This window comes from Galeopterus variegatus, unplaced genomic scaffold (assembly GCF_000696425.1).
Source record: "Galeopterus variegatus unplaced genomic scaffold, G_variegatus-3.0.2 Scaffold1391, whole genome shotgun sequence".
In the NCBI taxonomy this organism is placed as follows: Eukaryota; Metazoa; Chordata; class Mammalia; order Dermoptera; family Cynocephalidae; genus Galeopterus; species Galeopterus variegatus.
Genome location: NW_007727502.1, coordinates 183,881 through 203,443, shown reverse-complemented (window position 1 = coordinate 203,443; position 19,563 = coordinate 183,881). Strand labels below are relative to the sequence as shown.

At 40.0% G+C, this 19,563-nt stretch overlaps 1 protein-coding gene across 5 annotated transcripts in view; it reads left to right on the top strand.

Moving 5' to 3' along the window:
• Positions 1-19,563, top strand: part of TLE1 (transducin-like enhancer of split 1 (E(sp1) homolog, Drosophila)) — an 82,695-nt gene that overhangs the window by 14,555 nt on the left and 48,577 nt on the right. For all 5 annotated transcript variants that reach the window (XM_008576716.1, XM_008576718.1, XM_008576721.1 and 2 more), the window contains exons 5-6: positions 11,099-11,161; positions 12,694-12,768. In XM_008576716.1, coding sequence (XP_008574938.1) covers positions 11,099-11,161; positions 12,694-12,768 — 138 coding nt within the window. The remainder of the gene's footprint in view (positions 1-11,098; positions 11,162-12,693; positions 12,769-19,563) is intronic.

The following is a 19,563-nucleotide window of genomic DNA, read 5'->3' as shown; positions in this document are numbered from 1 at the left end:
AACAAATTAAATTTTAAGCAATAAAATAATCTTAAAGCCCGTCTGGGAACAAGAAAATTTGGCAGTGGCACTTACCTGAATTGAATCTTAGCTTGACACGATGTTGTTTGACATTGATATACTGTGGGGGCCTAAACTTATCTGGCCAAACCAGTTAAGGGGGGTAGTACTGGTATAAAGTTGAGGGATATTAACATTTATTTCATGGCTTAAATGATAATCAGGCTCTGAGTTCTCAAGAATATATTGTATTTAAGGATTGAATTGCCTTAATAATGATTAAGCAGCTTTAATTGGACACTCGGAAAAAAAAAATAGATGTATTTAGCAGCAATATGCAGTTTTCGGAACTGCTCTTCACCTTTGTGGTTGTGTTAACAGAAATTGTGTGGCTGTCTTTTGGTGGGGGTGGAGGTGTAAGTGTGCATATATTTGCATGTACAAGTAAGGAGATTTTGGTACATGCCCCCGCAGTGCAGGCGATTCTCCATATTAGTTAAAATTTCTACATTGCAGTACTGCTTGCAGACTAGAAAATTGTGCTCCTAACTTTAGTTGATGACTTAAAACCTGAATAAGCATCAGTCTGAGGCTTGGCTGTTTTCAAATACGTGGCACTAGTTAAACAATATATTATTAAGGAGAAATAAACTTCTGAGTGGCCCAGAGGAGGGGGGGCTTTTTATCCACATGTCTGTTAGACAGATGGAGATGAAGATTGGTCTGAGGTCAAGCCATTTGCAGCGTTCTCACAGCCTTCGATTTTCTTCTCATCCTCACCACAGATCATCTCAAATGATTCAGTAATGACCAAAAGTGCAACATTGACCTTTATTCCCTGGTGGATTACTGTGTTTCATAGTCCAAATGGCAGGAAGTCTATCCTGTTCTTCCAGAAGAAGCGCAGCATTATTGAGCCAGCCCAGCCCTGTGGGAAACGCACAAGTGCAGACCAGAGTAACAGAATACGTGGCTTAAATTTGGTTTCTGGTGCTCTGGGAAATGAGAATTGACATGTCCTGGAACCCACATAATTAATGGAAGAATATCTAGGATGTTTTCTAAAAACACACGAGCACATGAATTGATCTGCCCACTTGTAAAATAACTTGTGAATTCTAGGAGTGGTAACTTGTGGTGGCCCCAGCTCTCTTCCATTACTGTCAGTCGCAATCCCTTTCTTATTTAATGCTCCCCAGTATATCTTAGACAATGGTGTAATACGTATGATTTTAAATTTATAGTTAACATGACTGGGCATAAGGAGACTCTGGCCTTTTATTTTAATTATGTATATTTTTGGTCAGTCCCTGCAACCTTGAATAGATTCTCACACAACATACTTTTTTCTACTGAAAGTGGGTTGATTGTTATCCTGGAGGAGTGGTGATTATTTTTCTCTTGTTTGGATTTCTCCATGGATTGTATTATGCTGAAATGATTTTTTTTTTTTTTGTAAAGAAGTAACTTTGTATTTTAAATGCTATTCCTGTTTGCCTCCACACACATAGCTTAGTCAATATTCAGTGAATCTATATACCATGACATCTGTCATCCAGGATCATGTTGCTCACCATACTCTAAATATTTAAAATAAGCTTTTCCAAAAGGTTATGCTTTAAAAATGTTAGCCAGCATCCCAGATTTCATTTTGATCATGTTCTAAAATGTTTTTGAGAAACTAAATTTTATTTGGACTGTTGGCTTAGCTGTTCACAAGTTCTTTTTCTGCCTCATTGGCTCCCAACCTTTGACGTGTCCCCCCCAGCTGGATACAACAGTGCACTGTTCTTAAGGCAGACTCTGGTGCTGTTTTTGAAAGAGTCCCCTCCTTTACATATCCCTCTTCTGGCTACTCTGAGAGTAAATTGTGGAGCTTGGCAGGTTTCTTGGCATATGATGTTGATTGAAAAGAGAATTTCAGGTTCCAGTTGGGAAGGCCAAGAACCTTGTCTTCCTTCCTAAAGGACCACCTTTTACTAACAGCTCAGCCTGGGGAAAGGGAGAGTAAGGCCCAGGGGCTGGGGCTTCCCAACTGAGATTTCAGCACTGAGTTTAGGGATCTAGGGACTGTTTTGCCCTGGGACCTTCCCCACACATGCATTCTCGTGTGCAGCCGTCCTGCTGCCGTGTCACACTGCACTGATGGCCCAGGTCTCCCTGTGGTCTAGCTGCCTTAGCTGCCTTCTTAAGAAGCTGCTGGAGAAGGAGAGTGGCAGCCTGGCAGCCCTCATCCATGCATGTGAGTCGTTCAGCTGTAGCTCTTAAAGTTAGGGAACCACTGGCGCATGGTTACCTTGCACAGGAAGTTCCTTTTTACCATCTGGATTGGCTAAAGATTTCAATGTGTTAGGGAAACATTCACACCAAACTCCTTATCCGGTGATCTCCACGGATGTGGGCAGGGGGCAATGGGAAATGCTAAAGCTTAACGATAAGTTAGTGCTTTATAGTTGTGTGCACTGGGTGTTTGCTTTATTATTATGGGAAGCATGGAGATAGTGACCATAGACTGCTGAAGGTCAGTACCAACTAAAGACAAGTTACACTGGCCTAAATGTTAGCTATCATTAAAAAGAAACATTTTAATTTCATTGCAAGGAAAACAGTGTTCCAAATTTTGAGAAAAAGTCTCATAAACCCGGTTTTCAGAGGTTACCTTTTCTCTGCATGCACCTGTGTGGTCTTTGTCTTTACATAGGCATGTTGTAGTTTCACAGTTGTAATTTTAACCTTCATCTGATGGTGATGATGATGTAGTTGACTTTTCCTTCCACTAATCCCACTGCTGTTGTATGAGATTATCTAATTTCTCATGAGCTCCCTAATAAAAGGCATAGGCTTGGGGCGTGTTCCAGGGAGAGGTTTGCTGTCTCTCCATCCGAGACAATAGATGATGACTTTATGGTGCTGTTCTGTGAGTTCACCTTGCAGAGTTTGTCTTCAAAACCTTTTGTGGCACCACAGAGTTCATTTTCCTTGAAGGCCCCCAAAAGCTGTCTTTTTTCCATTCTGGGACAAGTCAGTACAGTTTCTCCAAACAGGTCCTTTCTGAACTCCATAACAAGGGTTTTCTGAGTAATGGAAATGTGCTATTTAGGAACTGAAACAGCTGCGATGCTTTTGTCAAAGATGCATCTTTACCAAAATGACAAATTAAAGCCCAAATGCTCTGCTTGGCAACAGTTGGGTCAAAACATTTAAGTCATTAATTAGAAGGAACTGAAGGGGGAAAAATTTACACAAATACACAGCATCGCAGACTCAACTTCATCTTGGAAAATGTAACTGAATTCTTTAAAAATAAAAAAAATGAGGGCAGCCCTCAAGAGGGGCCTGGCAAGCTTGTCATTTGCAAATAAATCAAAAGACCATCATTGCAGGAAGGAGAACCAATGAATAGAGTTGCTTTGTCATTCTTTGATGGGCCCCACACTCAAGCCTGCTATTAAAAATGAATGCATTCAAGAGGCTCTGCATTAAGAACATAAACAATTAAGGACACTTGAGTTGCTGTATGAGAGCAGCCGCGAAGATAGGAGAGCTTTCTCCGGAGATGTAGGCCCCTGCAATCTGCCTCACAAGGAGCCAGAGAATGGGAGCAATTAGTGTTGCTATCTCTGCTGGGGCAGCCATCAGCATGGCTTTTTTTCCCCTTTTCTTCCTTTCTTTTAACTCCTACTTGTTTTCAGAGAAATTGCAAGTGTGAAAGATGAACAGTGAAAGGATAGGTAGAGTCTGGGCCCAGTTGGAAAGAGCTCAGATTTAGAATGCTGTGGGAGCTGCCAAATGTGGGGGAGCTGGAACAGAAAAATTGTTATCTGCCAGTGATTGGTGACTTATATTCTGATTAGTTGAGCCACCAAAGGGTTTCTGTCATCTGGTCCTCTGTTTTGTCCTAATCATAGGCTTTAAGAAGGGGTGAGATTACGTTGCCATGGGTGGAATAATTTAAATGAATATTGTTTGAGGTTTTCCACAGGAGGCAAATGTGTTCCTACACCCTTGGTTTGTGTTCCTGCCTCGGTCTTGTTTTGAAAAATGTGTGGAGTAGGTGGCCCTCCTGTTGTGGCAAGGTCTGACCTCTCTGCTAGCTTGTTCTGACCTTAGGCAAATTATTTTAACCTTTTAGTCCATTGTTTCAGGTGACCTGGTGTCATGTGAAGATTAGAGAGATGTCAGTGGCCTGGCAGGTGCTAAGGAGTAGATGCTGCTGCTGTCATGTGTGGTTAATAGATGGCAGTGCTTCTCAAAGTGTGGTCCCCGTGCTACCAGCCTCAGGACCACATGAGACCTTGTTGGGAATGCAGGCTCTGAGGCCCAGACCTCGTCAATCTGAAGCTCAGTGGCTGGGGTCCAGCCATCTGTTTTAACAGGCCCTTCAGGTGATCCCAGTTTTTACTCAAGTAACCATTTGTAACCTTATTCTTTTAATTTGGATTTCCCTAAAATGTGAATAGTAATTTTATGGATGTAATTATATTTTTAAACAAAAACCTACTTCGATGCGTTTGAATTTGAGATAAACTTATCTCTTTGTGAGTATGTTGGTGGAGCAAGGTGCTATAATGGTAGATATGTCCAAAAGTAGCAGATATTCTGCAGGAGGCCTCTCGGCAGAGAAACCTTCCTCTCCTGTGAAGACGAGGGAGTATTAGAAGATTGTTTGCTGTGTTCTGTATGTATTATTTTTGATACACAGTTTTTATGCATATATCTCAAATTTTCTTTAGATACGTCAGATGTCATCTTCAGGAACTAGAGAGATTTTTGTGGATTTTGCTCTACTGTGGGCCTGATGGTCTGAAGTTAGGGTTGATGCATAATTCTATGCCTCTGAAGGAGTATGCTAAAGTTGAGTTTGGCTGCAACCTGTTTAATTAAGGTTTGCAATTTATAATTGAGGTCCCTTATAAAATGCCTATTGGCCGTGCAGAGTGCTTTGTCCAGGCACCAACAGTAGAGTGATTCTGTCATTGACAGACTTGGGCCACTTCTTGTGGTGTCATTGTTGGCTGAGGGACAGCATGACCTTGGCCTTGGGCTGCTGCAGTCCTGTTGGGCTGTATGGCTGTTCAACTGTATTGCTTTGCAAATAAGGCTGAGTTTATCGGCTCTATTTTTGGTCTTGAGTATGTCCCAATTTACCATTTCTGCTTCCTGAAGAAAGAACTAGGCAGGGAATGTGGCTTCTAATTTTCTAACCTTTATGATCTTGGGCAAATCATTTCCTTTAGGCGTGGATTTTTCCATGTGTGATCTGAGGATTGTAAGAGGGCTGGGTACCCGAATGGTTCCAGAGTTTGCCTGCATTGTTGTGGCACTGTCAATGGTTGATCGCAGGTGTGGTGGGCCTGACTGCTCTTATCTCCCTTTCCAATTTAATCATAAAAATTTAAACCATAAATCAAGGTCTGTGTTCACAAAGTCACTGGAGGGCAAAAAGAAGTCACTGTAGACCATCTGCTGCGTAATCACTGTTTTTATTTTGGGTATCAGCTTACACTGCTTGACCACTTGCATGTGCTTTAAAAAAACAACACAGGCATACTAACACCATGTCTTTGTTCTTCCCTTCCACTTTATGTAATGAATGTGTTGGCCATTTTAACCTCATTATCATAAATATGACTTTAATGGTTACGCACCACGTCTGTGGGTTGGCGTAGCGAATTTAACTGTTCTAGTATTAGACAGCTGATTTATCAGGAGAGCAAATGTTAAGTTTTTCAAAAACTCCTGCGATGGTTGTGATGTGTTGAAGTGTTGTTATATCTTTACCTGGCTCTTTCTCTTTCCTTTGAGACGAGTGCTGCGGTGAACAGCTTCATGCATGGAGTGCTTTTCATTTGAACTGTTTCCTTAGAATAAATTCTTAGCCGTGGGAAGCCTTACCAAAGGGGTTGAATAATTTCATGCTCTTGAAACACATTGCCCAGTTGCTTTCCAAGACGACTACCAATTTACCCCGTCGTCAGTAACACATGATTATTCCAGTTTCCCCAAGGACTCATCATTGTTCTATTTTATTAATTTTTAAAAAATACCTTAACGTGTTCTGAATGACCCATCTTACTTACAACAAAATTTACATTCTGTTTGGTTGGTGAGATTGAACAGTTATTCTGTTTTTAAGGTTGTCATTGCACAGACTCAGTAACTTCTAGTCAGAAGGGATTTAGATTTGTTTATTTCCTTTTATGTGCTGTGTTTTCATGTTCTCTCTCGTTTATCTGTTGCCAGACACTTCTTACCAACACTCTACTGTTTTTTTCTTGGCTTCCTGCTTGGTTCAAAGAACCCAAAAGGTCAGTTTGCCAGCCCTCAGCATAAGCACCATTTTTTATGATCCATCAATTTGCAATTTAATGCTGCTGGAGTTTCCCCTCCCTAAGCTGACTTTGGGCACGATGCCGGTGGATTGCTTTGAGATCCTGGGCAATTACTCTTGAGCAGTCCTCACCCTATTTCGAGTTTCAGACACTCATTATGCAGTGCTCTGAGTGTAGTGAGGAAGTGTGCGAGCGTTGAGGAGTGGGCTCTTCAGTCCTGTAATTAGACAAGGTGTGAGAAGTATGAAGAGGTGCTGAGCAAGCTTTTAGGAATTGTAGAATCCTAAAACTCAAGTTCAGATGCTCAGAAGAGCACATCTTTAGTTTCAAAGCCCTGCAGAATAGACCAGGATTTGATTCATTGCTGGTCTTTGAGGTATTTGGCTATATTTTAGCTCAGTTAAAATATTACATGTACATGAATCTTAAACCTATAACATGTGATTTCATTTTGTAAACAGAGCCTTACTCTCTGTTTAGTAATGGTTTATCCTGTTGCATCTTGGTCATTGCATTTAGGGTGCACAGAGATTCTGTTTTAGTTCAGTGACGCATGACTTTGAAAGTATGTTGGATGTGTACTCTGGGATCAGTTTTAGTGGGGGAGGTATGGTGAAGAAATATATCGGAGTACTTAGTAGGAGTCTTGTTCTTATAATGCTTCCCATCTTGTTGTATTGAGATTTTTATGCAGGAAGGTGTTAGTAAACTGTATGGAAGCTTTCTATAACGTGATTTTTAAGAACTTAAGTTTAGTTTACCAAATGACGGTGAGTGCTGCGGAGGATCTTGAAGGGCCTAGAGAGGTGTGTTTATTGGTGTTACGGAGGAAAGGCAGCTTCTAAGTGGATTTGAGGTAGACTTTGCAGGATTGGGAAGATCTCTTACGTTTGGATAGCACTTTGGAATAAAATTCATTTGATTGTAGTGAAACTCTGCAGTAGACTGGTGATATTCCTGTTCTTCAGATTATAGACCTGGGACATAGCAGTTGAAATGACTTGACTTTGGGACATCTAGTACTAGTTTACTGAGATGCAAACCCAAGTTTTTGGATTATGAAACTTAACTCTTATCACATGCGTATTATCAGTGAGAGGAGTTGGCTTGGAGAAGGACAATAAAAGATTGTTCCAGACAGGACTCCTGCTTCCTGCTGCTTCTCTGGGTGGTGGCTGATAATAAGTAAGGCTTGAGGCTGGGGCCCTTAGCCAGCTGCTTAAATTTCCAGGTGGGAGGGTTCCATGCAGATTTGGTTTGGGGATAGCTCTTGAATGCTAATTTATTGTTGTTGCCTTGTTAGACAATGTCAAAAATACGGACACAGGAAAGTTTATTTGTAAACATGATGACTTAGCAGGTGCCAAATATGTCTTGAGCTTTGGGAGGAAAATGATTTCTAGGTGGAAAATAGTTTAGACTTTGGAAGAGGTGAATGGAAGTCCAAAAAGGTTACAGAACTCTTAATACTGACTTAAGGAGGGTCAAATGTCCAGGCAAACCTGCTAGCAGATCCTGTGATCAGGAGTAGAAACATGAGTGGAAAAAACACTAGTGCTTGTTAATTTGTGCGAAGTTAAGAATCTTATCAGAATACCGTGTTGAAGCAAGAGTTAATACTAAGAATTACTGTCTTAATACTACTGCCATCCAAGCTGTTTTATGGAATGGGGCAAACATTTACGAAATCCTCCTGTGATGTTTTCGAAGTCACAAAGCATGTCAGATGAACTGCATCTTCACGCTGCCGGGAAGTAGGTTTCTCTCATTTATGTTGTACAGGTGGAGGAGCCAGGGCAGCTCAGAATATCAGTGCCATGTCCAGGGTAAACCAGCTTGTAAGTAGAAGAGGCAAGACTGGAATTTAGGTTTTCTGGCTCAAAAATGAAGCTCACTTGTCAGGATAGTTTAAGATTAGAGTTTAGAGACCTGGCAGAGGGAAGAGACAGCTTAGGTAAGATCCTCCTCCTTTTGCTCTTCTTTCTTTCTTTCTTCTCTAGACTGTGTTTATTTAGAATTTTTGGGATGTGTGGCATGGGTTTTGATGTTTTCTTATCAGTTTGAGTTTTGAGCTTTAACTTTTTTCCTCCCGTTCCAGTCTTAACCTTGTCTAATCCAAATTATGTTGGTTTTTGCTTTAATCTGTACTTCATTTATTTTGTTTCTGGTAACTTTGTTATCAAAGGTTTACAAGTTCATTCTATTCAGACTGGGTTTTAACTGTCCTCTGACTATGTTCATTCTACCTTGAAGCCATTCTATGTAATAACACATAATTACTATTATTAATTAAAGGTGAGTACGTCTTTTCTTCTTAAACCAAAATGAGTTCCAGCTAGATCTAGTAATTAAGTATAAAAGTTTCAGCCATAGCAGCACTAGAAAAAAATAAAATGTGGCTTTTATAATCTTGGTGTGTTCTAATCCTTACCCAAGGGCCAGGAGCATATGGAGAAAGTTCTTTATTTTGACCACATCAAAACTTAAAATTCTACACAGCAAAAAAATCCATATTAAGCAAGGTTGAAGAGCAAGTGACAAGTTGGGCAAACTATGACAAAGGGTTAAGCAGGTGAAGAACTGCTACAAAAAGACAATAATGATTTGTCTCAGGTGAAGAACTGCTACAAAAAGACAATAATGATTAAACACAATGGAGGAATGGAGAAAGGAAAAATACAACGGACCAGTAAATATATGAAAAAATATTTAACTTCAGGAAGAATCCAAGTAATGCAAATAAAAATGAGGTCATTTTAAAATCTATTAGATGGATAAAGATTTTAAAAAGATCAACAAAACCCAGTATTGACACTGGGTGGGTGAGCAAGCACCCTCATAGACTGGCAGTAATGTGCGTTGGTGCAGCCTTTCTGCTAGGCAGTTGGGCAGCATGCATTAGAACTGAAAATATGCATCCACTTTGACCGAGCAGTTTCACTTGTAGGAATTATTTTTAGAGATCTGTGGGGAAGGTTATTTGATACAGTTTGTAATTGTGGAAAATTAGATGAAACAAATATCCACTGGTATCAGGAGTGCTTAAACACTGGTATGCTTGTATAGTGGAATATGTCAATGATGTGCTTATTAATATCTGTATTTATTGACTGGGAGGGTGTCAATAACACATTTTTGAGTGGAAAACAAGTTCTAGAAAGGCACTGTTTATGAGACTTCTTGGTATTAAAGTGCTTCTGCACATATAGTGAGAACCTGTAATGATGGCATCCTAGAATCACCAAAATGTTACCCACACTTACCGTGGATGATGAATGTAGGGTTGTTTTAACTTTCTTTTATATTTATCTCTATACATCTGTGTGCATGTGTGTGTGCTCAAAGTGAGCATGTATCATTTTTCAAATTGGAAAACCTCAGAATGGCATGGGGACTGGTAGGTAGGGAGTGGGGAGCAAAGACTGTAGGAGTCCACGAAGGGCATTCCTAGTCCTTGACCTGCACCCAAATATATAGTGCAGGCCCTTCTTGCAAAGGAAAGGGAAGCCTGCCCATGCTTTCGAGGAGAGCCATGACCTTGAGTTAGCTTGAGTGGGTGGCTGTGATCAAATGTACCGGGTGGGGCTGACCCAGTTCTGTTTTTGCACCTGCTACAGCTGCACCCTTTTTGCATATATCTGTTTGTCCCACTGGCTAAAGCAAGGTCATAGAGTTTGCTCTCTATATCAGTATTTTCCCCTTCTAGTGCATTTCTTCCATGGCATGGTCTGTAACCCTATCTCATTGTTGGTCAGGGAGAATTGGGTTGGGTTGCCATAAATTCAGTCCCATAAAACCAAAGAACCTTCCTGCTCAGTTAACTGGAATCATCTTAGAGGATAAAATGTGGCTCTTTTTTAATATACTTGATTGTAAAGTTCCTTTATCTTATTCCATTCTCTGTTTCTCAAGGGCATGAGCTGCATGCTTTATAATTTTCTTCTTGTGATCCTTTTCATTGCCTAATTCAGTAATAGAGATGGCATTTAGTATGCAGTGACGGAAAATGATGAAATAAATAAGGTCAATACTGGGTCTCTTTACACATGACTTTTTTTTTGTTTTTGAGAACAGAAGTTAGAGGAAAGCTGCTTTGCATTGCTGTCGGGTGTTGCAGGTGGCGGGTGGATCTTGCCCTAGCCTTGAAGCGGGGTGCCCTCCTTTCCCTCCCTTGCTGGTGTGTTTGTCCCTTGTAGCAGGGGGACTGCGTGGAGCTGAGCAGGGACTATTCCTGCTTCCTTTAGAACAGCCCATGGCGCAGACACTCAGGACACACTGTGATGTTCAGCTAAACCACAGGCACTGTCTGTGTGCTGCCCTCACATGGGCCTCACCTTTGAAAGGTAGACTGCTTCAACGGCACAGTTGCTCTAGCGCCTTCTGACGCCAGCTTGAACAAACTTGCAGTGATTCCATAAGTTCATCATGGTGTGCTATTGTCGAAAAAGTGTGTTAAGAGCCTTGCACACCAGATTAAATGATCGTGCTCCTGTAGCCTTAAACCACGTAGATTTTCCAACTCAGTTAAATAACTCATTATCTCTTATTAAGTGACCAATAAAGCATGCGGTTGTGTCTTTCTTTGCAAGTTGGATTAGTATCTACTGTTTATCTCAAGATAAATATTAGTAACATAACCTGGGCAAACAGTTTTATGCCTTCCAGAGTGTGGTGGAGGAAGACTAAAGTGTTGGAGGTATGAAGTTTTTACCTTTCTGAACTGATTGTGAAGTATTCTAAACATTTGTATGGCTTTGTCTTTATAGACTGAAATCGCCAAGAGACTGAATACGATTTGTGCACAAGTCATCCCATTTCTGTCTCAGGAAGTAAGTAAAACTGTTCAGCTGTTAAAGTGCAATTATGTTGCTTCTCTGTTTGCAAATTAGCTGGTTTTAAGATGTTAATTTTATCACAAGGAACAAGTGTGAAGAACATCTGTTACAGCTGAAGTGTGTAAACCCCCTGCTAGACTATCTTAACACATCTGAGGGCACACTGTAGAAGGGGTGACAGTAGCTCACCCCCAAATTAATTTTTTTCTGTGGAAAACTGCAAAGTGACTATCAAACATAAAGTTTTTGTTTTCTTTGGGTAGTATAAGCTTGATAGCTACTGATGATTCAGGTGTCCTTTGTATCTTTTAAATAGAGAACTTTTCTTGTACTGACTTTTAAAATGGTTCCATCAGGGTTGACTTTACCATGGAAGCAGATACTTCATTTGTGTTTGTGTATCAAGTCGGTTGACTGAATGCTGTCCTCGGAAGAAGTGGATGAGTTATCAGGATGAAATAGTATTCACATTATGTTAATTTCATGTCACATAGATATGTAAGCTATTTTATTTACTTACAAAGTCATAGAAGTTTAGCCTTAATATTTTGAGGGGAAAAGCTCTTTATATGAGTAATCTATGAAATTGACTCAAGACCATTATATTTTAGTTTTGCCTTGAAAAGTTTACCTTCCTTTTGGATACAAGCTAACGAATGCCATGATGTGTTTTAAGTGCCTTCAGGATGAATGTATCTGGAGGCAGACTGTATAGTTTATTGGACTGGGAGTCAGAATCCTGGGTGTCTGTTCTCGTGGGCAGCTACTGCTCCATACTAGACAGCCACCATCTCTGCTGTTGTTTTAGCAGCCTCTTCCAAGCACAACATTTGTGAGATGTTACAGTTTTCATTTGTTGGCCTTTTGAATCTAGTTGTTAGACATTGGTGATCCTGGTCTTTCTGCTACCTACAGTCTCATGCCTCCCAAAGCAAACTTATGAGTTCGTTTTTATTTCTGGGTGGACTTGAGAGGTGTACAGGGTGAGTTTCTGTCGTCTGAACTGAGGGTTCCTTTTCCCTGTGGAGGGTGAAAAATTAAAAGGGTAAAAGAACAAAAGAAATTCCTAGGGTTTCCAAAAACTACTGGTAGATTGAGATTTGTTGATCAGAGATGTGATCGCAGATTTAAATTTTAAGTATTGAAACAGGTGTTTTAAAATTGCAGTAAACTTCTGCCCAAACTTACCAGAAACCACTTCTTTGAATTTGGGTCATCTTCCAGATTCTGTTCTATTTATTTTCTGAGGCCTCAAGTTATCATTCTTAATGTCCTTTTTGGCTTTCTGCCATTCCAAGCCAAAAATTACCACCGGACATTAAGTGGTGACTCGTGTTGTCCAGAAATAAGAGAAGCACCACTCTCAGGTTTTCTTTTCCTGTGTTCTATGAAATTATGTGTGGTTGAGAAATACATGTTTAAATCCTCATACTTCAGCCTGCATTGCATGTAGCATTTGTCTTTTTGTTGTTAGGACATACAGCAAAGTTCTTGGCTATTGCTAACCCTTTTTCTTGTTTTAAAAGCATCAACAACAGGTGGCCCAGGCTGTCGAACGAGCCAAGCAGGTGACCATGGCCGAGTTGAATGCTATCATCGGGGTACGTGGCCTACCAGGTCTACCTCCTACAGTGTGTATAACCAGCTTTCATTTCTTATTAATTCGATGGCTTAAGATATATATTTATATATATATATAATTTGTGTAATTTAACGTTGACCTATTTGATAAGGGTGAGAGCAGAGGGTTTTGGGGTGTGTTGAGGTGTATAAAGCAAGAGGGCTTAGCATAAGGAAAATGATAGGAAAAACATTTTTGGATGGGAAGAAAAATTACTTTTAAATGGGAAAATAAATGTAGTTTATCATGTGACACCTAAACTAACAGCTTTGCTCCATTAGTCGAGTGAAAGCTTTAGGTCAGAGTTTTAAATACTTTCCTCACTTCTGTCTCACGTTTGATCACAGTAAGGTCAAGGCAGGTCTCTGCATCATCATTTCATTTAGTTGTCTTTGCTTTTGCCTTTTGCTTTCTAGGGTATTTGAACCTGTTCAACTGTGTACTCTTTTTCTTTTGCGGGCTTCTTTTCGTCCATTTTTAAGTGGCACAGCAATGAAAGGAAGGCTCTCTTGCTGAGGAAGAGGTGTTAATTGTCTGCCCTAGTGCTCTCTAGCCTTTTACCAGGTTTTTTGCTCTCCTCCATGGAGTCCAGTCAGTGCTCCTTGCTGGAGACTGCTTGTCAATCACAAGTCATTTGCTCTGCATTAACGAACCCAGTGAACCGTGCCTTCCATCCCCTGCAGGAGTCCATCCCCCATCACTGCTGGACGCAGGACGATTCTCATGTGTTCTGCCCCTCCCAGACTAAGTGAAAGAAGTAGCTGAAACAAGAGACTGTCCTTTCTGATTTTATTCATAAGTGAGTGCCTTGAGCGGATTCAAATCACTCATTTATCAATTTATGTTAATTGCTTGTGAGAAGATGCCCTGCTGGTCTTTATAGTTCCCTCAGACACTTTGTAATGATAATTAGACATGCTGCTGTACGGATTAAGAGTGCCATAGTCCAATGACGGCCACAGACAATGGAACCAGTTAATCCATCAGGGCTTAAAATTACATCCCAACTGGAGATGGAGAAAAAACATAAGAGCCAAGGAGGATTAAAGAATGGAGCCTCAGCTTGAAAACTCTCCTTTCATCAATTTCTCAATTGCAGATCTGCAGTTGGGTTGTCTTTGGTAAGCTATTGGCAGTCAATTAGGTGAAATAAACTGGGAGGGTGACCTTCATTTCCTTTTAATAGCTTTTTCCTCCCTGAAATGGGGAGCTTCAGTGGATTTTCAGCTTAAATTTTATTCAAGCTGCTTTATTACACTTGACAGCTTAGCTCTGCATAAACAATTCTCCCTCCTCTTCCCCCCCCTGATCCAGGCTCTGCCTCTCTCTCCCTTCAGTATCACATTTTTGACTGTTACTTAGTGGGCTCTCTAAAAAACACAATTACATCTGCATTGTCTGCTGCCTTCCGTACCCTTTTCTTGTGTAATGAATTGCTTTATTTCAGAGATCAAATCAAATATTCACTGGTACTTTTGCATGTACTGTGTTTGATTAGCAACGACTAATAGTGAATTGTACTTGTAGCTTGAGCACAGAATTTTTTAACCCAAATGAATGAGGATGGAAAAGCCTTTTTTGATTAAAGGAAAACATATGCAAAGCAGTTCTCAAGTACCCAGTTAAACTTTGTGGGACATGTTTGTTTTCTGATAGACTGTACATTTTTATATATAATTTCTTGATGGCAAAACTCTTGCCTTTAAATCCTCCAGTGAACTGCTCAACTTTCATGAACCTTCTACTTTGGACCTACACCTTAGAAAGGAGGAAATTGTATTAACCAGATGTTTATAGTTAATACCCATTTTGAATTGAATCAGGAAATAAAAATAGCTGGTCATTTTAGAAGGGCAGATGAATCTAATTTTATGAATGGCTTTCTTCCAGGAAAAATGTTGTTGAGATTATAAAGGCAGATTAGTCTGATAGAGTAGCAACCTTTAACCCAAATCGGTGAACTAGGCCCAACACAAGACTTACGCCCACTGCTTGTCTTCAGCATACTGGCATGTGCAGTTTTTATCATTGCAGTTTTTGAATCAGCATATTAATTTACGTCAGAAGGCTCTTTTAAAGTTTGTAGTGATCAATAATTATCTCACACCATAAATTTCATGCTCTGGCATATGTTTGATTTTTGCTTGAAAGGAATTGTGTGTGTCCTGGAAAATCGAAGTAGCATAAAATTGGGTTGACAATTCAGTGGACCTTTGCACCCCTTCATTGAACATGTAGTGTGTCAACCTGTCTCCCCAGAGGGGAGGAGGTACAGGAGACTGTCTGTTCCTACAAGCAGCAGCTGTGCTCAGAGTAAATGCAGCCTGGTGTGATAGCAGCTGTCAGTATTGTTCAGGAACCGACTTAGGGTGCAGAACAATGGGAGAGGCCACGCTCAGTCTGCGTCGACTTTTAGGCTAAGAAATGAAATAGTAATTTAACGGTTTAGATATCTATTACAAGTGTGAAAGATCACAAAAGAGTACCCTTTAAAATGCAAATGAGCTGAAACATTCTTATTCCCGTTAAGGTGCAGTCAAGGAGCTTACTGGTTGCTTGGCAGGGCTAGAGATATTTCTCTTTAGTAAACCTGTAAAGTTAAATCTTCTCAAGGACACCAAACTTCTACGTAAGCTCAAAGTGAGTCCTGGGCCTGTGAGTGTTCTTTTAAGAGGAAGACAGAGGTTGTATTTTTCCCATCTTTGTTGAATGAATTGGTGGTAACCATTTCTCACCAGCATAGGAGTCCCAGTTCTCATATCTGACAGAAAATACTGAATTTTAATTCCTTTCCACCATAGCCCCTTCCTTCGACTTATGTAGAGTGCTGGTGTTTAAGAAAGGTAAGCTTCTTGGATCTTTGATAGTTGGAGAAAGTATTGAAATATTTTTATTAGACCTTTTTTTAAAATAGTTTTGCCTGGTAGCAAATTTGATGATGACCAGCTGAATAATAACTGCAATTTTGCTTTTTGAATTTTTCTTAGACACTTGCTACTCAACATGTTGTATTCTTACAACAATAACAAGGTCAATTAATAATGCAGAGATCTTAGCAGGCACAGTTTATGTGGTTTGACACACAGCTCACTTAGTCATCAGAAAACAAGTTGCATTGTGGAAAGGGAATTTACTGATTTGAAATCTTGAGTTCTTTAGATCAGGATCATCTTCACACTTTGAGCTCCATTCCTTAATTTTTTTTTTTTAATTTGGAATTAAGAGTGAAAATTTGAAAGGAAAACCAAACTTGTTATAAAATGTAACATCTTATTTATGGAATGGCTAATGGCTACCTGAACGCAGGGAAAATTGAAAAACTCCTTAAGACCACTCCCCACTTTAATATTTGGGAAGTTCAGAACTAGAAGCTTTGTTGTACCTCCTCTGATAGATACTAAATAATTGATTTTAGTTGGATTGGCATTCCAAATAATTAATACTCTCTTTTAATCAGGTTTACATAACAAATAATATGTATCTTTACACACATGGATTTGTTTTTTCACTTGATGTATAATTTCAATATAGTGAAATGCACAGATCTTCAATGTACAGCTTAATTATTTTTGAAACCTGCATATACCCAGTAGCCCACATTCCATAGTGCAGGTAGTTTTTATCACCCTGGCATGTTCCCTTATCTTTACCAGTCAATTTTTCTCCATCTACTGAAGAAAGATGGTTGCTTTTTGAGTAAAAAATTTTAAAAAATATGTATGTGTATATTAGTGGAATGTGATTTCCTTTTTTAAAGAAGACAGTCGCTCAGTTTTATATTCTCTTTCCAACCACCTGCTGTCCAGCTTCATGGCGTTTGTGGTAGTCTATATAAAGAGCGTTTGTATTGTGTTACCTTGGACAAAGCATGGGCCTGGGATCAAATGGGCTTGGGTAGGACGCTTGGCTGCCATTTATTAGCTTTGTCATCTCCTACAGTCAGTTAACCCCATCTGTGTCCACATCTGGAGAGGGATGATGCCATCTACCTTCACAGTTTTTGTGGGGATGAGACCGTGGCCGGCAGCCGCCTCCTAGCACATGCACCTGACTCTCTGAACTGCACTTTTGTCTGCACAGTTTCTCTAAGTGCCTGTAGCAGACCCGAGGGTTTGGTTGGTCAAGCCCTTGTAGGGGTGGCTGCTCCGAGCAGCGGGTCACCTCCTTTGTGTTTTCTGGTGGTTACATGGTTGTGGGTGTTTGAGATTAGACCCAGCCAGATGCTCTGCTCCTGCCATGAAGTTGTTGTGCATGAAGGCCTTTTAACAAGGACACAGCAGTGAAAAAGCACTGCCTTTTAGCTTTTGATGAACAAACTTAAGAGTTCAAAACCGAGAGGAAGAAATTAAGTTTTGAGAACAGATGGAGACAGAATTAAGAGCAAAAATCTGAGAAGACTTCAGTGGTTTCCTTACTCAACATAAAGAAGGCAGCAGACAGTGGCTTTACTGACACTGAAAGATTACATTGTGATAAAGATGGAAGGAGAGACAGAGAGTTAGAAGAATGGCCCGATGACCAGTGGGGATTGTCCTTCCCATCCACAAAATGCCAATTTCTGAGGATGGCCTCAGTGCTGACTGTTGGGTATAAGAAAATTTGAGCAGTTTCCTATAGTAATACCTGTGAACTTAAGGAACCCAAGTTAATTTAGGCAACCTTGTTTTCCTTCCTTATTTATTTGGATGTAGCCTAATGTATTTTCCATAAGTATAATTTCTGTCAAGGTTTATGGGGCTTCAGTTATTGGCCAGATTTGTATATGCCTGTTTCATAGTCAAATTTATAGTTCTGTATACTTTAAAGCGACTTTGTATGAAATAAAAGTCTAGGGTATTTTGTAGTGTCTGACTCTGTGTGTTTGTGTTAGGGGATGGCTGTGAATACAGTCTGCTGATGAATCTGCAGAAGGAGCCTTTCTGTCCCTAAGAGATTGAGATGTAGCCCTAAAGGGCTCTCCACTGCACCATGAGATGATTGGTTTAAGGATTAGCAAAATGTTGGATTATTTTTCTCCTTTGGCTATAGCTGTCAGCTGTCTATGGGATTGTAGTGTGTGAAGTTTAAGAGGATGAGGTTAGCCTCTTATTCTTATGAGTATGCAGTTAATCCCTGGAAAGCCCATCAATAACCCAGCTGTAAGTTTCTTTATAAAACAAATTCGCCCTGGAGAATAATGCATATCCTCCTATCAAGAGGAGAAGATAAAATCGCTACAACAAACATTGATCTTTTAGCTCTACTAACTGATATTTAGTGACATACCCTCCACTTAAATTTCACTAGTCTAGCCCTTTTATTAAATTTCCAAAGGGAAGGAGCAATATTGCTAGGAAGTGTTTTATGCATCTTTCTTCTCCTTTGGTTAAGTGTCGCGCCCCCCGCCCCCCCCAAGAGTACAACTATAGGTGTTTCTGACAAATGCAGAGCGTGGTCTGATGCTGGGTTCCTCTGTATAGTTATTCTGCTTTTTAGTTACTTCTCAGTAACTAAAAGTTATGGAAGCATTGTTTACCTTTTAATTTCCCTACATATTTTTGTATGGTTTTTACTTGATTTCTTGGAATAAGGCATTACATATTTCCTTTTTTTTTCCCAGAGGGAGAAAAAAGCTCCAGAGTAGAAGGTAGAGCACCTCATTTAGGAATTACGCCTATGTGTTTGTTAGTTATTTTTTAATTGAGATAGGATTTACATATCATCAAATTTACCCTTCTAAAGCATACAATGAAGTGGTTTTCAGAATATTCACAAAGTTATGCAATGTCTCTACTCTTTAATTCTAGAACATTTTCATCAACCTATAAAGAAAACCCCATGTGCATTAGCAATTTACTGCCCACGCCCCCTTCCCTGACCCCTAGGACCTACCCATCTGCTTTCTGTCTCTGGATTTGCCTATTCTGGCCATTTCAAATAAATAGAATCATATAATATGTAGCCTTTTGTGTCTGGCTTCTTTTGCTTAGCATAATGTTTTTTTGTTTGTTTGTTTGTTTGTTTGTTTTAAAGATGACCGGTAAGGGAATCTCAACCCTTGGCTTGGTGTTGTCAGCACCACGCTCAGCCAGTGAGCAAACCGGCCATCCCTATATAGGATCCGAACCCGGGGCCTTGGTGTTACCAGCACCGCACTCTCCCGAGTGAGCCACGGGCCGGGCCAGCGTAATGTTTTTAAGGTTTATCCATGTTGTAGCACGTACTAGTACTTCAGTCCTTTTTATTGACAATAATATTTTATTGCATCAATATACCATATTTGTTAATCCATTTGTAAGTTGATGGACACTTAGGTTATTTCAGCTTGTTGGCTGTTATGAGTAATGCTGCTATGAATATTTATGTGCATGTTTTTGTGTGGATATGTCTTGTTTTCTCTTGGGTCTATACCTAGGGGTGTAGTTGCTGGGTCCTAGGATAACTTCATGTCTAACTTCTTGAACAACTGCCAGACTATTTTCCAGAGTGGCTGCACCATTTTTTTTTATATTCCCAAAGTTGTTAAGGAGAGTTCCAGTTTCTCTCCGTCTTCTCCAGCACTTGTTAGTGTCTTTCTTGTTGTAGCCATCCTAGTGGGTCTGAAGTACTATCTCCTTGTGGTTTTGATTTGCATTTTCCTGAGGGCTCATGATGTTGAGCATCTTTTTTATCCCAAACCTGTGTGGTTTTTGAAGTGGATCTACCTAAACATAGCTTTTTAAGACTTCTTCTAATTCAGGCCTTTCAGTTCTAGGGCTCTGATCTTTGTCACAATCGAAATGGTCATGCAGGCAAG